General features: G+C 43.3%; 1 protein-coding gene across 1 annotated transcript in view; it reads left to right on the top strand.

Moving 5' to 3' along the window:
- Positions 1–23,120, top strand: part of lrmda (leucine rich melanocyte differentiation associated) — a 196,168-nt gene that overhangs the window by 124,368 nt on the left and 48,680 nt on the right. The window contains exons 3-5 of the mRNA XM_020091830.2: positions 5,756–5,882; positions 7,323–7,462; positions 10,367–10,493. Coding sequence (XP_019947389.1) covers positions 5,756–5,882; positions 7,323–7,462; positions 10,367–10,493 — 394 coding nt within the window. The remainder of the gene's footprint in view (positions 1–5,755; positions 5,883–7,322; positions 7,463–10,366; positions 10,494–23,120) is intronic.

Here is a 23,120-nt window from a genome sequence, read left to right as displayed (position 1 = left end):
TGGAGCTTAGACTTCATCCCGGGCCAAACCGGAGTCAAGCAAGGCTTATGAGGTCGGACCTGACAGGAATGTCTGTCAAGTTCTTATCCCCTGGCCAGGGTTGATCCAGGGTCATTAATCAGACGGGCGGCAGATATTCAAGGGGAAGCATGAGGCCAGGTGATGACCTCAGTACAGTGGCTTTGATTTTATCTGGCCCTGGCTCTGTGTGTGGGTGGGGGGTGGTTGGGGGGCGGGGTGTAAATTGACAGGATCAGTCCCTGTCTGATTCACAGTACTCTCAGCCCATCTACCAGTGCTAATGACATTGAGAGAGAATATTAACCTCACACACTCAGCAGGAATATCCACAGGGGTAGTCTATAAATCAGACGCTGCAGGATCCACAGCGGTATTATCATTCAAACACACAGGGGCCTGGCTTTAAATGTTCGACAGACGCACCATGGTGTAGACACTTCTCACAATTTAATCTGGGCGCGTGAAGTAATGAGCAGTGATATTTAACTTCTTCATCAACAAAGAACTTTGCTAATTATGTTTCACAGATTTATTTTTCCCTTGCGTGAATTTGTTTATGCTCTCTTAAAAGATATCTATTTTTTTTTGCAGAATGATGTAACTCTGTGTAAAGTTCAATCTGACATGCCACTTCCAATTGACAGCTTTGTAGCCAGGGATGCTATTACACACAGGCTATCGTGAGCATAGCGCAACATACAAAACAGATTAAGAGTGAACCTACATAAAGAAGAGATTTGCTGGCGGCGCCAAACGTACTCTAATGATTTGCATTGCCATTAATAGTAATTTGCAGCTGCCTGGGAGGAGATGTGTAATCCCCTTCCCATGTGTGAATTGACATGCATTCAGGGAGTGAGTGTGTGTCCTGAACGTGTGATCTTTAAATGACTGCCACCTGAGGCCTGGCAATACAGAGAGAGGAGTGCCACACTGAGCAATGACGGCCTGCGCAAGGGGGAGATGGGGAGGGGAAGTGAGAAAGGGGGAGAGCTGTGGGGGAGATAGAGACAGATAATGACAGTCTAATTCACCGTCGCCATCAGAGATGCATGTACGCAGACGTGTATAGGCCATAAACTGTAGCTGGAGGGGAGAGTGCTGGAACAGACCTGATCAGTGCTGCAGTGTGGAGGTGGAAGGAGGGATGATGTTGGGGGCTCGGAGGGTTGCAGGGCATTAATTTGCTTTACAGATAATGTCGTCTTATTTACGACGAGCTAATCCTGATAGTGTTTTGATGCTGTCATTTGGCATTTTTTTGATGTTTATTTGTGTATTTGTTAAATGGTAAGAGTGATGAAATACAGCTGCGTTCAAATAGCGGCACATTTTTGTATTAATGGGTTATTTTTGATTCATTGTTGTTATTTAACTGAATATCAGATGTTATACTGCATTTTTCACTCTAACCACCACTTTATTCCATTTCAATTCTATTCTCTGATAAAACAAGAAAAACATATGAGAATTGGATCAATTTCCTAAGTTGGTGCTGTTGTGTGATTATAATTACATGATATATAACTATGAATATTCTACATGTTATTTAGCTTTGATTCTTAAAGTAAGTGTATTTGTTTTGGAAACGGTTAAAATAACGTCTACTCGCTCACGTTGATTGTTTGAGACATCAAGAATATGGGGGATTCGGTAATATTTATAATTCAGTGAATTACGGATTTAGACTGAAGGATATTTTGCTGTTCAAAGAGCCATCAGAATATTTCTTCACTATTTCAAGCTGACTGGCTCTCCCAGCATCCATCTCCCTGTGCAGCCGACCCGCCTCCACTAACCTCTCTTATTAAGTTTATTAAAGCCAGTCCACACACTGGGTTTCTCAGGTCCAGATCTTTTTCCCCTTCATTACAGTACCTTATCCTGGCAGGCAATCTGAAGTGTACTCTAAATAGTCCATTATGCACATATGAAGGCCATCACAGCCCCAGTATTGGTCGATTCATCAAACATTTATCTGTTGCCCTCTGAACGGGACGTCAGTGCGCCTGTCGCTCTGCAGCTCTGGCCCCCAGTTTAGAATAACAGCACATTGCCTCTCTGCACCGCTGCGACCTTTGAGAGGGCATCAGGCCTTTAACTGTGATTACAGCTGCAGGGGCTCTCCAGCTTTTCAAAGTGTTTGTGTGGGTTTTTTATATACGTTAGTCTAAGAAACTTTTCTAGCATTTCAGTGGTAGCTGCGGGGATGTCTCCTCTGTGATCACCATCAATCTTTAAGAAAAAGGAGAAGGCTTTGAGGTTGTTTCACGTTGACGCTCTAATGTACAACTTACACAAACTCCCAATTTGACCTGTGTTTCTAAAAATTGCCAACTATGATTGATGTAGCTTGAAATGCAGCAGACATAAGAGCAGAGACAATGTATCACATGTAAAAGAGCCAAGGCTGCCATTTTCATTTGCTGCCTGAGGATATCTGACATGGCACACGCACACACCATGGACAGGAGTGACTGACATTTCAGCCAATAACGGTCGAGAGTTTTCTTCCCTCTGTTGTCAGCAGTGGTTTATCAATCACTATGTCTGCATTAGTATCAGTGTATTGATCTGGCAGGACTGCTCTCTGGGTCGGTGTCTCCTCTCCAGTGTCCTTGTCTGCTTTCTCACATCCTCCCCCTGCATCCTGTGCTGAGCCTCTGCTCCCTTTAACCATGTACTGGTACATGCACTGTGTGTTCAGCAGACAGGATGTTAGTGGATAATAGGGGTTTCTGCACATGCATGTGCTCACACACGCTGATGCACACGGGGCCGTGTGATGTATGATGGTGAGCTTACACGGGCTAAGTGGTAGTCAAAGTGTAAAGACAGCCCCATGTGAAGTATTAGCTCTGACAATGAGGCTGATCATAATTATCTTAACAAGGAGAGGATTCATCGCCTCACCTCGTTAAAGCTATCGCCTCTCTCCATCTCTGTCTCTCGCTCTCTTGTTAGTAAAAGGTTTAAGCTGATACCATTTGATCTTGCGTTACTGTAGACATCACATTTTTCTAAATATGCAAAGGGACGTGATGCAGTATGATGTGAGCGTAAATAATTTCCGGTCCTTTTTTTGAAACAAAACATATCCCATTTATTTAGTCTTTGTTAATGATACACGTGTTGTGCCTGTGCTACTAAATCATAGAGCATTGGGACTCAAGTCAATTATGCTCATTAGTTTTGTTAAAAGCAAATGCTGTTCTTTTTTTTTTTAAGTGAAGTACTTTTACTGCACTGCTTAAACTTTGTTAGTTTTCCAAGCCGCACATTAAAACAAGAAAGCTTATAAAAAGTAATGAAACCAGCTATGGAAATCTGCAGAGGGAGCACAGAAAGCTGGAGAGTATTAGAAGTTCAATCCCTGCACTGTAGTTAATGCTGGATGGGACTCAGTGGCTCTCCCCTGGCTGTGAATTTAACTGATTAAATCAGCCAGTGCACGCAGCAGTGGTGACATGAAAACAACAATTAATAAGGCTCCCCCCTGTGCCATGCGGCTCCCTTTAACCGAGCAGCTAATAACATCACCCACAGGACTGCAGCCCATCATGCACATGCACACACACACACACACACACACACGAACACACACACACACACACACACACACACACACACACACAGGTGGCAATAGTTAGTTAGCAAACCTCTGTTAACAACAAATAAAATAATGTTAATCCATTGCGGTGCACATTCCTTCCCAACTACGCATTAACGTAGATTATACTTGCAGAATAATTGCATGTTCTACCAAAATCCAGCCAATACTTATACACACTTATACTTGTGTGTTTTTTACATTTTACTTTGGACATAAAAGAACATTCTTGTTTATGTTTTAACAAATCCTAGCAAACAACAGTAAATTTGACACACTGACAAACAGGCTGTGTGGTGTTAAGTATATATTGTATCATAATGGGCCTTGCTTTAATAAATGTGAGGCAACATGGGGGGAAAAAAAACAACAAGCAACAGAGTAGGATTTCATAAAACTGGCACATCTCTCTGTTCATCCATCTTGCCAGTGCATTAATCAGACCTGATAAGAGCTTGTCAGCCAGCAGCTTTGCAAGCACACCGGCTAGGTGCTGTTGTTAGCTGCTGTTTATGGGAATCAAGTATACGTGTGTGTGTGTGCGTTGGCAAAATGTTTCTTTTGAAATGCGTCGGTCCGCCTCGCTTGCACGTCAACAATGAATCGCTGATTTGTCGTTTGGCTTTGTAGTTCAAAGTTGCTGCCAGTGCATGTTCGCTGCTCGTGTCTGTGCGGGTTTCTGGATCAGGGAGAACGTCAAGGTGGAGTCCAAGCTCATCGGTCGTAAAAGAGAGAAACTCAATCCATCTCATTAAAAGTGTTGCATAAACGTACACACGTCATGGCTACTCAGTGACGAATTAGTTGGCCAAGTTAAGATCTGATAGGAATAATGTGTATTTTGCTGCATTACATATTTTTCCAACTGCTCAGCATCTTTTTAGCATTTTTTTTGCCAATATGCAGTCTCTCCTTCATTGTTTGTTTTCCATCATTGCTCTGCATTTGCAGATTGTCATAATAAAGGTATTATATTTACATTGCTCTAAGTTGCTGTGTATTATGACACAAGGCAGATCCAGCGAGGAGCAATAGTTCATGCCGCAGCTGTTCAGACCTCACTGTACCTGGAGTCTGTCAATATGACACCGTTCACTGGAATTAATGATAGTTACTGTCAAGGTTATCTGCTTTTAAAACTAGGGACACATTTATAATGTATGATTAACAAAAATTCAGCCTGGAATATAAAAGTAATGTAATTAGATGGGTTAGGGTTAGAAAGAAAAAAAACGGGTTAAAATAAGTGTTGTGAGAAATAGTTCCTGAGAGGTGTGTCATAGATTTAAATGTCAATAAGGTCAACTAGGACACTCAAACATGGCGTTCTGACAGTGTGAAGGATTAAACAACACACACACACACACACACACACACACACACACACACTCGCCTCTGTGCACCTTCTATAAATTGAACTTTGCAGGGCCCTCACATTACTCCTCGCAGCGCCCTCCATCATTTTTATGCCCGTGTGAATGTGTATGTGTGGGAGAGAGACGGAGAGGGAAGGAGTTGAGATGACCCCTCACCTCTCTGAACAGCGTGTCATCAAACGCAGCGGAAGTGCAGAATTCCTTATCTCAAAAATAAAATAAATAGAAGCCGTTTGATGTTAAAATCTCAAAACTAACCCCTATTGCGGCACAGTTGCACACAAAAAAGAGAAGTTTCCTTTCCATTCTATGTGTGATTGCGAGTGTATTCCGGTTCCTCTGTGAAAATGATGGATGACAAGTTAAATTTGTGTCTGGGGAGTGAAGGTGAACTGTGACAGAGTGATTTGTCTTGGGAATGGAGGGTTAGGGTCAGGCGAAACTGGGCGCCTCAAGGCACAAGACATTGACAAATTCATCCTGCCCGCCGCATTTCTGAAGCCTTTTGTTTTGAATCCTGGCTACTCACAAGTGACCCCCATCCCTCATCCTGCCAGCCGCTGAACGATGCCTCACCATGCCAGGGGAGCTCAGCACCACTAATTCTTGTCATTCACTTCCCTGACAGGCCCCCGGACCCTTACTCTCGCTGCGTTTGAAAGAGGGAGGCTGAAATATTTATTCCTGCACTGTAGCATCCGTCCAGATGTAGAGCCATAACAGTTTTCCTGTTGCCTTGTCATTGCAGGTCACTGGCGGGCCTCAAAGTGTTCACTGAGCTGGAAGAGCTAGTCGTCGACAACAATCTGCTTGGAAATGACCTGCGGTTGCCCAGGTTACCCAACCTCCACACCCTGACACTCAATAAGAACCACATATCCTTTCAAATAAATCACTCAGTCCCTCTTTCGATTTGAATTAAGCAGACGTAGATTACAGGCTTCAGTTTTAGAATCATTTATTTCTCTTGCATCTCAATGTTGATACAACTTGCTTTTGTCTCTTTGTGTGTGTGTGTGTGTGTGTGTGTGTGTGTGTTTGTGTGTGTGTGTTTGTGTGTTTGTGTGTGTGTGTGTGTGTGTGTGTGTGTTACAAACAGAGAGCAGAAGAAGTTTGCTGTCACTGAGCTCCACACACACGACTAGTTTTTGAACCACAGGGACCTCTAGTGGAGTCAGACTTCAGAGTCAACACAGCAGATGTGTTTTTTATTTTCAAAGAGAATAGATTGTGTTGGGTTGAAATTACATCCCGGGAATAAAACATGAACTAGAATAATGATGTCGCCATTTGATAATATCAGTGGTTTCAAATTAAAAGGGGGAATTTTGTCTAATCCATTTGCATCAGATGAATTGTGCTTTACTGTGCTGCTTTACCTCGCCAAAATAAATGGAATGGGTTATTTGATTTGTCAGCAAACAATCCGGAACAGGATCACATCATTGATTATAACAGGCCTGTGTATACTACTTGCCACCCAGTGTAAACACGTTAAAACCAGAGCTGGGCACAGCAGCTCCCCCTCACTTCAACACACAGGCACAGAGCGAGGCTGTTTATGATCAGTCAGAAATGTGTGAACTTCCACTCCGAGCTTCAGAACAGGTTTAGCAATGTGTCCTGTTTTCCTCTGGTTATGCAGATCCTTCTGGATAATGATGCTCACTCTCTCACACACACATACACACACACACACTTCCAGAGTCAACATTAAAACTGGGGCTGCTTGAAGTGTGCGTCTGGGACTATGCGCCGAGTTCGGTTGTGAAGTGGTCGGCACATGCTAATAGGCCAATTATGTACATCCTGTCGTGGCACAGTGCCATTTTAAAGCTCGAGCGCTGCATTAGTGCTGTTGTATTTTGACACTTTGGGGCTCAATTTTCCAAGTGAATGTATTAGTGATGAATGTGCCTGCTTAGGGGCTGTTTGTTTTTTCCACGTTTCGCAAAAGTTTTTCCACGGCACGGCTCTGGGAAGCACGGACTGTTTGAACCACAGGGCATCCATCATTTTGTCACTGTTCTGCACCCGGCCACCTAGGAAATGAAAGAGATCGAGAGAAAGAGAGAGAGAGAGAGAGAGAGGGAGAAGCCGCAGCCAAATTGTGTCACTGCTATATGCCAAAGCCTGCACCTTAAATTGCCCCTCTGTCTGCCCAGTCTCACAAAGCCAGTGACTAGCCCCTTTGAGCACCTCTGTAAATTTGACAGTGACGTGTTTTAGTGCTGATGGGCCCGGGAGGGGCCGAGCGGGTAGTAAATGCTAATGTAATTAACAGCGCTAGGTCCTTGACATCCGCCCTTTGACACCTGACTGATATCGAGGCCTTGCTGGAACACTTGGCTGATGTGACCCCGTCACTGGAGTACCTAAGCCTGCTGGGAAATGAGGCCTGCCCCAACCAGCTGGTCAGCCTGGATAAGGACGAGGACGACTACCAGAGATACAGGTCAGTGGCCACACATGAATAAGGAATAGATGGAACTGGATGGATAATGTTATGGGTGTGTTTACAATTTCAGTCCGACACTTTTGACACTATTGGAAGTGATAGCTTTTTGTAAGTAATGGATTTGGAAATGTTCCCTTCCTTTTTTTTTTTTTAACATCCAGACCTCTGTATTTCACAAGCAGGCTGTGGATTCAACCACATCACTCTAAAAGCTTTGTCAACCGGCTCCTCTACACTCTAGTTTGCAAAATGGATTTCATGTGTGACTAGTCACCACCACAAATGAGTGTTTACTACTCTGCCCTGCCCGAGCACATGATGCATTAAACATCAAGCTAGGCCTCAAGCCATGCAATATGACCACCATTTGTCAGGGTCCTTTACATGAAATGCGATAAAAGGCGAAAAAGCATACGCTCTTTTGTCTGTTTTAGCCCTAAGTGCTTGTTTCTGACTCTGTGTTGCTTATTAATCATTTACCAACCTTGCCTTTCTTGAATAATCTTTATTCTCTCTTTTTGTCTTCCTTTCTCCCCCACGCTCCCTCCCTCTCTTCCCCCTCTCCCCCCTTCTTTCCCTCTTCTCGCATGCTTATCTTACTGGTGAGGGGAGCTGTTCTGTTTTGACTGACAGTGTCTACAGTCCTGTAATGTAATATTCATAATGTGTCACATAGTAAAACATCAATTTGAGCGTGATGCAGATTTCATGTCTGACAAGGTTAGGCTGTGTGCAGGTCGTGACAGCACTGGCCTTGGGCAATAAATACCCAGCCCAGTGCCTCGGGAGCTCTCGGCCTCTCAAGTGAAATACCCTGGTGCGTTGCATTGGTGCTCCAATTAGTGCAATGACATAGAAACGTAATTTTTATTCACACAGTATTGTGTAGTCTGCAGGGAGGTTAAACGTTGTCCTGTTCTCAGCTGGGTTTCGCATACACCCAGTGGCCATTTGTGGTACTACAACAACACAATAGTTGTTACTGATTGTGCAGCAGTGTGCTCATAGGACACTGTCTCCTCTAAAAAGTATTTGTTTGAGAATCTCAGATAGGCTGAGACAATGGTTATTACTCAACCTGTGTCTTTTCCTTCTGCCTCTGTGATGTGTAAAGATTAACATATTTTTATTTGACAATTTACCTTCTTATCTAGAGCAAAGTTATCAGTTTGTCCAATCTCCTCGTGTGACAGATCAAAGTGCTTGTGCCTGAGGTCCCTCATCCATCAGCTGCACTCTGTGTTCACTCAACCTTTTTCCTATATGCCATAAATGCAGCTGCATTATAATTACCTTCAGTGACTAAAGCTTTAGTTTTTTTACCTTTTCTTTTCTTTGATGTCCAAGTATAATCAATGATTGGTAACACATTTCATACAATATTCTTAGAAAGGAATAGGTGCCTCAAGCTTTCTATGAAAACAAGTTGCTCTTCATGATGAATCTCTAAGAAAATTCTTGGAATTATTATGTTTTTTAAGAATTTCCCCTCAGTTAAGATGAGATCCTGGTAAAGATAATAGTAATTCACAAAGCACCTTTGGTGAAAAAATATTAGGAACAGGAAGGACAACTTTTAAGAATAAAGTGAAACTTTGACTGGATTTAAAAAAATGTTCTTTCTTTTCTTTGAGTTAAGATAATCCAGTATTTCTAAAGGTTTTTTCTTCACAGCAGCCACTTCGAGGAGAGCAAACATTATATTGATGTCAACACATGTTTGAAAAAAAAAAAAAAAAAAAAAAAGTGCATGAATCTTTCTTGTCACCAGTCATCTGTACTACCCCACCCCCCTGCGCTCCCTTATCCTCCCTCTGCGGTTGGGTTGAATCATTAATATCCCTACTGGCTGACAGAGCCTTGTCATCTGCTCTGACCCTGTGATGGTAGGTTACCTATGGAGAATAACCTCTCTGCATGTCTCCCAAGGGCATCTTCACATTTCATCATTGAAATGCCCTGAACAAAGTCCTTTTACAAGGAGGCGGGCACAGGATGGGGATGGGTGCCTCTTATATATGAGTGCTTGTGCTCCCGTCAGAAAAGAAGCTGTTAGTTGTGGTTAGAACCGTTTAATTTTTACCATCATAATGTTCTTGTAAGAAGTAATTTAAGGCCTTAATGATATTTTGATGTTTTAATCATTTGTTTCCGTCTTGTTTAATGTTTCTTTCAAATCATATCAGATGGATTTCTTAAATATAATTTTGCCCACCGAGTTTTTTCTTCTTCCATGTCAGTCTGAACGCATCCCCTCCATATAATCCTCAGGTGTTGAAAACCTGACGCAGGCTTTGCCATCTCCCCTTCATCGACGTCGCCATCATCAATTTGTCACGGCTCTTTGCTCACAGGTCTCGTCTGTGCCCATATCCCCTGTCCTTTCTCACCCTCCACTTAGGTGCCGCATGCATGTCCTCTTTGGCTCCCAGCTCAGCCCTGACATAGCGGCTTCTCTATCCCTGCCTGCCTGTGAGAGGATCCGTTGTCATCTATGTATTCCAACCATTATCTTTTGACGTTTCTCTCCCTCCCATTGAAAGACAGTGCGTGTCTGAAAGCTTAGAGAGATATCTGTGATGCTGTCAGAATGACAGCTCTGGCAGACAGGTTGTATCTCCTTTCGTGCTATTTATATGTCGCACTTATTCTTATCAGCTTTGAAGATCATTACATACAAGGAAATATAACCATTAAGTCTGCGTGAGCGTTAACTCTCTATAAACAGGGCTTCTTTTCAAGTTTTGTTGATTTACATATTAGAACTAGTGTCAGTTTGATTCGTTTACACGTTTTGTTAGATTCTCTGTTAGTCTCTTCAGCATAAACACGGCCTACAAGGCGACCTTTTGTAAAGCAGCAGTGTGATACAGTCAAAGCTGAGCTGTTGTTCTCTTTCAGGTACTTTGTTCTGTTCAAGTTGCCCCAGCTGAAGTTCCTGGACACGAGGAAAGTCACCCAAAAAGAAGTGATGGAGGCCCAGGCGAGAGGAGCATTTATGAAAGTGGTCAAACCAAAATCAGAAGCTGTAAGTAAGCTCTATTTTTTGGGGGTTTTTGTGTGTGTGCACTGTTTTAAGTTGTCGTCGCTCTGAAGTCCTGACTGGATTTGTCACATTCATCCCTTCCTTCCCTCTTCTATTCTTATCCTTTATCCTCCCTTTCTTCCTGTGCATGCTTGACTGTCAGTCTCCCTTTGCAGAGGTCCTACCACTGTGGCCCTTTGTAAAGAGCCTTTCTTTGCTATTGCTTTTGCGTCTGCGTGTGTGTGTGTAGATGTGCGTGTGACCACGGCCTGACCTGATTCCGTATGCATGAGCCCAGATCAAAGACGACGGGCGGCTGTCCGGTCGCTGTTGTGTTGCCAAGTGTGACATGGCTGGCGATTGGAGTGACAGCTCACGTACACGGCGCTCACAATCGCTTAATTATCCCGAGCCCGTGCACTTATTCCTCCCTCTCTTGTTTTGGGCCACACAGACTAATTAGAGTTCGGGAGGTTCACAGATATACCCACCTCACCCCTTTTTCACCCCCTTTATTTATTCCCCCTACTCCTTCGATAATACAATATAAATGAACAGCTTTAGCCTAGGTTTGATTTCATGTAATTGTAAGGTCATAAAATATTTACTGTTTGGATTAGCTAGGCTTTGTCATTTCAAGGCCTCTGGGGCTCCGACAGTGAGCCTGGGAGGTAAAAACGGATCCAGAGTAGCACGAGTGTAGGGATCCAGTGACAAATCAGAAGCATGTGAGTCCATGTCCGGGTTTAAAAGTGCACGAGGAAAACAAAATATTTATTGTTCGAGACAATCAGCTTTTGGTGTCACTTCATGCTGAGCTTTGTTCTGGATTCTTCACACGAGTGGCAAGTGAGGAAGCGAAACACTGAAATAATTTAACCCCAGCCTGGCATGTTTGGTAGACGGAGAAAAGTGGAATGAAAACACTGTTCATCTGCTTTATATGAAAAGAAACTGAGGACCTCTACAATGCTTCTTGGCAGGGTAAAGTCACTTTATAGGATTTTATTTACATAGCTTGTCAGTGGAGAGGAAATGTTTTCCTGTGCTGCAGATGAAAGGAGAGATAATCACTGATTCGAGCTGACACGATGTGTTTTTGTGTCTTTGAACCTGTTGTATATTATGCAAAGTAAAAGGTTCCAGCTTTGATGAAAATGTGTCTTCTTGCTCACAGTATTTTGTGCTGTCCTCTCCTTCGGTTCCTTCATTAGCAGAGTCCATCTGAACAATGCGTGGAGAGATCTTTCGCCCAGAGGTATCCCGTGTCTGGGCTCTGCGATGTCGACGCGCACAGCAGCATTTCCATAACACTTCTTTTGAGTTAGATGAGATGTGATGTGTCAACCATCACAGGCCCGATGAGCCATGAGTACCTCCCGGCTCTAATTGTCCACATCGTCAGAGTGATTGTGAGCTGACCAATAGTGCGGGCCACCAATTAGCAAAAAACGTCTGTGACAGAACAGGAAAGCGAGCAGAGATTACGGCGTAATTAGATATTTGTGTTTGCTATTATGTCTGCTACAGCGGGGTGTTGCTCCTAACACTGGCTCATGGTACAGTGTCTGCCATTCGCTTCATTACAAAGGACGGTAATGAGCTGTCTTACTGTCGCGTGTGCTACCATTTGAGTCTCAATTAGACTGGAGGTGAAAATGTACAGGACCACAGATGTGTTTTAAAGATTTATTTACGAAACGACTTAACTCTGTGTGTATCATTTACAGGCTTTTTCCTCCTGGTGCACTTATTTTTCCTCTAAGACCAGGGATTTGACAAATCTCTTTCCTACTGTTAACAGTAGATTAAATTGAAACCATAGAAACTGCAGTGACTGCAGCAGGGTTACGGTGATACATGCCCGTTGATGACAGCATAAATCTGAAGAGAATGCTCCTCGATCAGATTGTTTCCATTGCACTGTGAATGTATTGGAATAGTTAATGTGCTGAACTTTGGAGACCTCTCATGAGTCATATCAGAGTGGATGGTGACCACAGTTTAAACTCCCTTTCAATCATGCCGTTACGACATGGCACCGAGCGACGCCACATGGTTCGGATAAAGCAGTTATGGTCCTTAGCACAATCCGAGGACCATAACTTTTCATACATTCCCAATGTTTTCTGTGTTGCTTAAATCACAACCAGACAGTCAACAGCCGGTTATTTTCAGGAAGAGGGACATACTCACATAAAAAAATCTCTGTTGAGATGTGTGAGCAAAATGTATCAAAAGAAGCTGTAGTCTTCAGAAAAATTTTCCAATGAATCAAATCTCAAAGATGAAGAACCAAAAAAATGTGAAAAATAAAAATCCATGCCCATGTTTATACAATGAGGATAATATTGTGACTTTTCTAATTTATTTAATCATCAATGTCTTGTCTTCATGCTGAAATGTTCATGACACTAAAGCTGCTTTCAGACAGAACTCCAGATAATCTCCTGAAATTATCTTGATGGGCTGTACGATAGAACACATGTTCACGTCTGAAGCTGCGGACAATCTCCATAGTTTCTCTTGCCAGCCCCCGAGTCCAACATCTGGTTAATGTCTAAATGAGCCCATGTGCGTAAACAGCAGGAGATCCTCCACTGACACAGACGTCAAACTGAAGATAACAAAATACAAATATCTCAGGATTACTTCCTGCCTCTATATGCTGCGCCACCCTTTGCCTCAATGCTGTGGGACGTTTTCTGTTGTTGTGGATGCGACTGACCGCAGAATATCTGTGAAAGGCAAACTCTGGAAAGTCTGGACCTAATTGTGCGGACATTCTCCGGAGTTCATGTCTGAAAAGGCTTAAGTCGGTAACACTGCTGGCTATGACTTGGCTGCATGTTTTGATGTTTGCCGTGAGGGGTGGATAGTTGTGTGTGTGTGTGTGTGTGTGTGTGTGTGTTTGTTGGTGGGGGGTGGGGGGGTAATTGTCTCTTTTCCATTTTTGATATGTTGCATTTCTGAGCGGACATGACAAGTAGCTGGACAGAAACGGAGGCTAAATGACAAAGACGAGAGCAGCGGAGCAGAAAAAAAAAGTATAAATACCTGAAGTAAACAAAAAAACACCACAGAGGGTACGATTGAAGTGTTTTCCCCCAAAAGCCACAACACTAAGCAGAGTCAGAGTGGAAAAGCCTTGAGCTGTATTTTGGGAAATTGGGCGTGTTGGAATGCTATAATGTGATAATTCTCTTTGAGGACTTAGAGGTCATGGAGTGAAATGGCGTTAAACCACATAGAGCCATTTGGACTGAGCTGGGGCTGCTTTCGGAAAATACATGTGGTAAGTTTTGGCTCGGCCCTGCCACCTCCTTCCACTCCGCCACGGACCCGATATTATGCTGTCGAACCCTTGGGTTAAACTGGCCGTGTCTATCAAAACACTGTGACAGTACTTTCTGTTTTCAGATCCTGAGCGCTGCTAAAAAAAAAAGAGCGCGTAGCAAATTTAACTAGTAGAATAACATTTACTCCTTGCCACATGTTCAAGAGTGTTTCACAGTGAATAAAGTAAGCCCATGGTCCCCGTCACTAAGCCCAGCCTAGTAGCTACGTCAGCGGGTATAAATGTTCCTCAGATGTCACTTAGATTTTGCCTGCATGAAGTATTTGACTCGATTTTGTAGCATGAACACACGTTTATATTTTTCCTCGTATCCTTCTGTGTATAATGTAAAGCAGACTGCATTGCAGGGTGGCTCAAGCCAGCTCCCAGGTCCCATGAGTCTCACACACATAGGGTAACGGTTCTTCAAGGGAATTGACAGTGACAGAGCCAGGAAAGTCCTCAAGTGGATCTTTTCAGTTCTGTTTTTTCTTCCCTAGACACTAACCTGTTTTACTTCATTTTACAGCGGTTCATTTTAAGTTTACACTGAAGGGAGCGGTCCAAATCTAAGATGGACTGCATGGTTTCAGACCCATGATTGTGCATTATGTGATGCATGATTGTGGCTCTTTTTTTCTTTGCAACTCAACTCTGGAAAATAAGGAGGAATTCTTCTATAAGTTGGCTGTTTGGCTTCCTTTTCAAGTCTCAAATGTATCCTGTAAAGTATGTTGCCACGTTCATCTGTGTGCTTGAGAGTTATGAGTTCCCCGAAGCTCTCAAAAATAACAAACAGCATGCAATATAGCGCTTTGTGAATGTGCCTTCAGTGGGTTAGCTGAATCATTTTACTGAACAAATGTGTCCTCGGAGAAAACTCAAAGAATATGGTTCTCAACAGGGGAAGGAAATACAACTCGACAGATTGCTGTGGAAGCAAGTTTATTACCAGTCCTCGCTCTCTGCTAGATTCTGCATTTGCGTCGGCTGTTACACATGCACGACCCTGATTTGTCACCTTTCTTTCATGGCACATTCCTGAATCAATACGTATACAGTAGGTTGACTGAGGACAGAGCTGCGGATTGAGTGGGAGTTGTGGGCAAAATGAAACCACAGCGAGTGCCTGTCTGCTTTATGTTCAGACAAATAAACTCGCTGACAGATTGTGATGTGCTCGCTTTCAAATGATGTTCTTTCCCCTCTTACATAATGTCTTGTTATCTGTTAATTGCATCACATGAGACGCGGCTGTTCTCCGTCTCTTAATGACAGCGTATCCTAAATGTTAAAACAGCTGTTTATAATTGTTCAAACGTGTTTAGTTTGCGTGATGGATGAAGTACACTTTGTGCCTGTGTCAGATATTTCCAGGGGAGAGCCACGTGTTCTCTCAGGTATGTGTATGTGTCTGTTAGTGTCTGTGTGAGTCATGCAGACCTGTGTGTGTGTGTGTGTTTGTCGGTAAACGACTGCTGAAGTGTGAGTCAGTTCAGTGCTCACACCGGCCTAACAGGCCCAGTTCTGATTACTCTGGCAGCTTAAACCAAGAGGTCACACAGGGGTTATAAGCCAGGAAAACAACAGCAATTAAGTGGGAGTGACTCACACTGTCCACATAAATCACCCAGGCCGTGCATATCATAAACACATTGTAAAACTTTAAAGCACAATTAATTGTTAGTAATAGTGCCAAGATTGATTTATTGCCTCTTTCAAAGCCTGGAGACACGGGGTGTATGACCTGAGTGTCACGTCACTCTCACGAGTCAAAATGATAGATGCATTATTCTTTTCTTTTCGGAGGGGGTGGGAGAACTAAAAGCGGAGCATAAAAAAACAAACGTGTTTTCGTAAGGGCTTTTTATGAGACGCTGAAGTGGCCGCGTTGCGTTAACTTATTTTCCTCTCTTCCTGTTGGCATCCTGCACTGAGATGGAGCGCCTCTGCGGCGAAGCATTTGTTGTCTCGCCGTCTCTCGTGTTTAGCAGTGGAGTTTGAGGCCTGTCAGAAAACAGGCCAGGGCTGGCCAGCCATAATGAGACGTCTCCCATTTTGATATAAAGTTTTCATAAACTTTTACAAATCGTGCGATCGTTCACGTAACTTTCCTCCTTTTTATCTTTAAAATGTAAGCCTTTGTTAACTTTTTATGAGCGTAATAATATTGAGTGCCTGGGATTGGCAGGCTACAAAGCTTTTTCTGCTTTTTACACATAACGTTCCAACGAGATCCTTTATTTGCCTTTGGGACGGGCCAAGTTTTTTATAGTAAGATGCTGTTTTCAAAGTTCCATTCAGACACTGAAAGCTACAGGGAAATAACACACTTCCTCCTTCTAGGATCATTGAACACATAATTCTTTGGACATATGTAAAGTAAATTCTGCACACGCAGGCCTGTAAAACTGAGCCTTCTTTCATTACATGCCAATGTGTTGCACAACCCCTCAATCCCTGTGCATGCACTGCAGAATTATAGCCACTAAGGCATCGCTTCAATTACACTTCTTATCAAATGATGCTTTTAGCTATTACATAGTGCAGCATCCCTGTGCGTTGGCCTATCAGTCCAATCAGAGCTAATCCTCCCTGTTGGTCTGTTTGGTGACAGGAAGATGCTGCTAGTCTAATGAGAGACAGCTGGCTTAGTGTTTTCTGTTGCTCTGGAAAAAAAAAAAGAAAGAAATCCATCTCTTTCTTCCACCTCCTACCCCACAGGGTGTTAACTCAGAATTGTGCCAAACTTTAAATCTTTCAAAGAGATCAGTTATTCCTCAGCCTGTCTCTTTTAGTTGATGTTGACAGCGCACATTAATCACTATTTCACCACCCGCATTTATTCTTTACTTTGAAGTTGATTGTCATGTTGCACCCACTCGAGGCCGCTTCGCTTTAATTCACATTCAGATTTTTATCAGATAATTCAAGTAAAGTTGTTGTTGTTTATGACATGCAGATGTTGCTGTGCTATTAAGAGAAGTTAATGAATGCTAGAGCCTCAAATCTGTGCTGGATGTGGTGGATGTGGTTTGTGTGTGATTCACCATGGGACCAAATTGAAAGTTTGAGTTAATTTGTGTGAGAGCGCAAATGTTTTTCCCTTAAATATGCACAAACAGGGTGGCACCGGACTTCTCCCCCCCCACAGTGCGCTGGATCATTGGGGCTTTATTCCATTATACCAGTCGTGTCTGTTCTCCAGCCCCGTGTTAATGGAGAGGGAGTCTTCTTTCAGCGGCAGAAGGACGGAGCCACGGAGCTGAAAGTCACTCCGCTGAAGTTTGTGCTTACACAGGCCTTCTTTGTGGTTTTTAGAGCTTGTCAGACATGTCAAGCACAAGCTAGAAAAAGTATATTGTTTCCAGCCACTTGGATTCCTTTCCCCCTGACATCTGCCACTCTGCCGAGATGATAAATTCTTGCCTCATTAAGCGTGGGTGTGGGATTACAAGCTGACAACACATTAATCACTGGGCCGGGTGGCAGCAGCCCCACACCAGCTACAGGCATTGTTAACCAAACTTTTCTAATGTGTCACTCTCCTCCCTGACAGCCCATAATCAATCATCCTGATTGGCAGGGCTGATAGATTACACTATTTATACTTTGTGTAATGAAAGCTAGCGCTTCCACCTACTGTCATTGTCGCGACGATGATAGGCCACACCGTCTAGCTGAATGGGAGCACGTACAAAAAAAAGGAGACAGAGAGAAAAGAAAAGGAGCTGCAGACCTTGGTGCTGCTTTGTGAACTTTAAAACAGACACTCCATGGGGTGGGGGTGGGGGGGTATTCTACGTGCCTGTATTGTCCCCCCTGCACTGCATAGCTTCAAGGCAGTCTTCACACCATCACTGAGCTTTTGTCATCTTTGTTGCTATCAGTGGCAGGCCGTGCTCTCGCAGGTAAAACTATGCTTTGTCTACGGTGGGATTCAGTTTCTCCGTGACCCCGTTGGTGAGGTGAGGTTTTGTTGTCGGAGCCTCTTCTCTGACAGAAAGTGAATGATTTACACATGTATAACAACAAAGTGACAGGACACCATATATTGTACTTTGTATATTGTGTGTGTGCGCTTGTCAATGTGCAGCGGTCCTAGGGATAATGGATTTCACTGTTTCCTCACTAAAAGCTTCAGAACTATGTTACATCGGTTTACAACCCCCACCGCCCCCAGCAGTCATTTTTTTTGCATGGGAACTTGTGGATGAAATGACACACTGCTGGTAGCCTTCAAACATAATAAGGTTATATTTCTTTTTTTGTTCATTTTCAGCAGTACGTCTTTGTCTGGAATTAGAGGTGTCCTCGACACACCGAGAGAGGATATTGAATATGAGCTCTATAGTTGAGAGGCTGCCAAGCATTTGGAGAAAAGAAAAAAAAAAAACAGGGGGGAGAAAAAAGTCTGTCATGTTTTTGACATGCGGTATCTGAGAGTTTTCTTATAAGATGTTGCCGCCGTCATGAAATTAGTTAACTAGACCATATTATGGAGAGCCAGGTAATTTGCCCTCAGAGATGCAATCGCAAATAACTAGCGGGAGGCCGCATCCCTGACCTGACATTGCTTTGTGTATAATGCAAAATCTAGTGACATGCTCAATGGGATCTGTCAGCTGCAGGATTGAATTCTCTGTCTACTGCGTCTCAGTTTGGAGCACGCTGGTCAATTATTTCTGAGGCTGTCAATGCGTAGGGAGACACTGTTATTTAGTATGTGTTAACTTGGCATCATTAAGACGCTTCCCTGACAGAGAATAGCACACCTGAATGTTATTTATTTTGATTCCCCCGACAGGGGTAACCTTCAAACACGTTGACCTCTCCCTGTTTTGCGTTTTGTGAAATCCCACTCGGGCCATTAGAAACAGGAGCTGTCGAGACGGTGGGGAATCAAATGACCGGGAGTCGTCTAATCTAACGCAGTAATGCACGAGAGAAGCTCCCATTTGTTTGGGCAGATTTCTCTGATCATGTGGTGGCAGCTCGCGCTTGCACAGTCGACGTGGCTGTCCGCACAACATCTTTAAAACACATAGAGAAATGTCATATTATCATAGATCCCTGTGTTTGTGTACACAAGCACAGTATTGAACACTCAGAGATGAATGCAGCAGCTTTTTTTAAGTGGCAATGTAATATTTCAACTTTGCATTACGTAAACAGACAGATCCGTCGCATATACACGGTACGATGACAGGAATAGCCAATGGATATTTCAAATTCAATGGCAGGGCCAGTCTGAGATCCACATTTGAGAGAGACACTTATGCATGAGAGTAATCTTTCTTTAAAATCTTTAAGATGTATTTTTGTGCTTCTGTCAGTTAGGACATAAGTTAAAATTTGAACTCTGTGGGAAATCAATAGTTATCCTCCTCATCCTCCAACACCTCCACCACCATCCAGCCCCGGTGATGAATGGGAAACCCGATCGAGTAAAGCCTTAGCATCACCTCTGTACAGCAGGATGACATGATTAGGAGGTGACAGCTTCTGTAAGAACATCTCTGCATTTATCTTTTTTCTGCTCCCTCTCTCTGTCTCTCACTCCCTGTGTCTCTCTGCCTTACTCGCTCGCTCGCACTCTCTCTCTGTCTGTCTCTCTCCTCTCAACAAGTCAGACTACTCTATAATTAATGTCCCTGAGGGCTATCCGCAGGTCAGGCAAGGGGGGTGCTGTTGAGACAGGTAGTCTTGACACCTCCGACTTATGCATGCATGTGGGTATAGACGGCTGAGAGAGGGGGGGTGAGGGCAGGCCAATGATGCAGGGCTGGAGCATGTTTAGGTTGGAGGCTAAGGCGGCAGGAATACTGTAGGTTGAAGGAAGCCGGGCCTCGCTGTGTGACCTCTCCACCTGAGAGACAAAAAGGACGGTTTCCCGCTGGATTAACCAGTCAAATCTGGTGCATTAAGGGTTTAACTTGTCAGGAGCCGAACGTCTGAGTGACAGAGCGGGAACGTACAGTTTCAATAATGTCAGAAGCACACGCATATAGCCTGAGGAAATCACTTAATGTTAGGAGAAAATTGCTCTGGGATGTTTGATAGTGAAAAGCTGTTTGTTTCAAAGAGCATTGAGCTCTTTGGCTTTATTGCGACTGGACTGGATTGTACAATATGTCAAAAGTCTAACAAAATCAATCTTGTGAATTCAGTCTCACTCTTTATAATAATGTGCGGCCCCTTACACAGGGTTTTAGTTATCGGTGAGTCCTCCTCAAACAGATCTACAATATACTGTCACTTTATTGTAAGTGTATTGAGAGTGAGGTTAGAAATAGTTGTGCTCATCCTACCTGGTTTATCTGGGAACATTTTTTTTTTTTTTTAATAAAATTCCTGTTATCTTTTCATACATTACATGTCTATTATTTCATAGGTCTGTTAACCAACTGACAACAATCTAAAGACATCTTTTTTAAGAACTTTTTCAAATTAAAGCTCTGTAATTCAGCACTAAAGCCTTACAGCAACAGAGCAGACAATGTGCTTATACTTTTAAGACAACTTGATAAAGAGGAAGTGATTCTGTGACTGAATGTTGTTGCCCTGAATGTCTGTGTCATCAAATAATCTGTCTGGCCAGATATTATTGGCCACTACGCATATTTAAAAGAAGACCTGTTCAACTCCTTCTGCCAACTTATGGTACAGTGCTCTACCCCACTGCTACAGAACACTAGTCGTCTGTTTACTTAAATTGTATTAATATTGAACGTATCCAACTTGCACTGCACTGAGGACATTGAGGACCCACATGTCAAGTGTGAAGCTAATAAGATCAATAGTTCACAAGATATTATTTCCAAAGTTTGAGGAATTAGTCAGTAGTTGTTTATCTGTTCTCTTTATAAGTTTGAAGTGAACCCTTACACTTACACTGTGCATCTTTCCAAACTCCACACAATCGCTCCCACTCTGCATTTCACAAACACTTTCCTTTCCCAGACAATCGCAGCCTGAAATGCTACTCGTTACTCGTCCGTGTTTTCTACTGGTGGAGAGGCTTTTTTTTTTTTTCTCTTTTGAATAGAGGTGTGGAAAAAAGGGATGAGAGAAGCAGGGTGGTTAGCAGGGTGATGGGAGAATTGGACAACGTTGAGACAGAGGAGGTGGAGGAGACATTGTTGTTCAGTAGTGGGAATATGTGAAAGCGTGAGGGCCACCCAGGGTTCACTGGAGGTCGTGGCGGGGTCAGTGGGGTCAAGTGACACTCAGGCGGCATTCTTCTGACATTCATGCTGGAGAGAGCTGTGAAAGATTGGCACTGGACAGCGGGGCCTGAATGGGCAGTGAAGTGGGCAAAGACTCTTAATGCCACAGTGTGTCAGTCTGTAAAGAATCTACCATTTTCCCTGGGTTTTATCGTGGAGATGAAAGCTCACTGAAGGTGCAAACTTCCATCCACTAAATCCTTTACATGCTCAAACAAAGAGTGTGAAGTTCATACATTTTTTTATCACCCTGAGATTTATTTTTAAAAATGTTCAAAGTCAAATTATTTGCATCTTTCATGGGTATCAAAGGTCTTATAACCTCTGGGAGTTTCATTCATTTTCTATTTGCGTCTGGCAAGCTGACAGATTCATAACACCTCTTCTTCAAATAGGTCTGACTTCTATGTACTGTACCATACTTAAGGAATTGAATCAGAGCCAGTGAGCTGTAAAGGTCTGTAATAAGATATCCTGTGAGATGTACTTTAAGTCATGATTAGTAACACATATTTCATTTCAAGGATAGCTTCTCCAGGCAGTGTGCAACAAAGCTTTGTCATTTCATCAAGTCTGATTAAGTGAATACAGGAAGTACACGTACTTTGGTGGTGGGTGGCAAACAAAGCTCCTCTGACAGACAATGGATCTGTGTTTCTCTTTATTACTGTTTGTCTGTCTCCCCTGTTCTCTTTTACCTATTGGTGAAAAACTGCTCCCAGAGGAGCCAGAGATGTCCACAGTCAAACTGACAGTGTTGACCTTGTATCACCAACCCATTTTGTTCCATGCTGTAAGATCTATCCTTTATCTTTAGACCTATAACCGTAACCCAGACAGTTAATATGATATGGTAATGGGTATCCCCCAGGGCTCACCTGATATGTTGTTACCGTGCAACAGGCAGATGGATGGGGCACAACGGGCATCACTTCCCAGCTTTTATCTTGCCAACTGGCAGTGTCCATCACCAGACGTGTTCGGGGTAATCCGAGAGGTGGGCCGAGCCGCCGCGGCTCTGACTTTCATCACACCTGAGCTAAAAGCACGGTGAGGAGCAGCCTGTCCATCCTATCTTCCCGTGCCTGTAAGGGAGTATTGAGATGGCAGTGGATCAGATGGGCTCACATCCTGTCAGACTCATCAGATTTCAGGACGACTGAGTGCTTTTGTCAGCTGAATTCCAGACATCTTCTTTCTTTCTCTCTAGAAGGGTTTTTCAAAGATAATGTGTCTCAGGACTTGACCCCCCCATGAAACAATGGTATCATTGATACTCACAATGGCTCTAACTAATGCTAATGGTGTACCGTACATAATTCATGAGATATCGGGGTAATCAAAATATGAAGTCCTAGCCTAAAATCCAAACCAGCAGGACAGAAAGACAGAGACAGCGAGTCTGACGCGTCTTTCATGAAAACACCCTTGTCTCCAGCGCTTCCTCTCATCTCCTCCAGCTTCCCTCTTAGTGCCCTCTGTCACAGATGTCATTCTTTCCCGACACCTGTCTGCCCTTCCCTCTTGTCTCACTGTCCCATCTACTTCTCTGTGGGGTGGAACTGTTTGTTTTTGGAGGTTTGTTTATGGGGGTAAGAAAAACCCCGCCGCTCCAGGCCGCCTCTAGTCTTTCAGCTCATCACACAGAACATGACAGCCCTCCTTCTCTTTGGTGCCGAGATGAGCTGCTTTCTCCTGTCCCCGTGGGGAGTCAAAATCTTTCTGCTTCACTCTCTCCCTCTTGAACTTCACTTCAAGACAGCGGATCGATACGGTGTGCGCGAGCAAAAGCTACCTGCTTTGGGCCGTGTACACAAACATTGTGTAATTTTGCAGCAATGTGGTTTGAGGTTATACACCAGTTTAGTCCTGGAGGAATTAATGTTTCGTTGAATGCAATGTGGAATTTTTTTTCATACAGTCCTTGAATGAAAATTGAGTGTTAACTGAAAAGGCCTCTTTTATAATCATCAAATGCTTTTTCTCTTATTTTCATCAACACTGTGTAATCCTGATGTAATCTGCTCTGTTTGGACAGTACAGTTTGTAATCACTGCAATGAAA

This window comes from Paralichthys olivaceus, chromosome 14, assembly GCF_024713975.1.
Source record: "Paralichthys olivaceus isolate ysfri-2021 chromosome 14, ASM2471397v2, whole genome shotgun sequence".
NCBI lineage: Eukaryota > Metazoa > Chordata > Actinopteri > Pleuronectiformes > Paralichthyidae > Paralichthys > Paralichthys olivaceus.
Note: the sequence above shows the minus strand (reverse complement) of the source record. Positions and strands in the feature narration are given on the sequence as shown.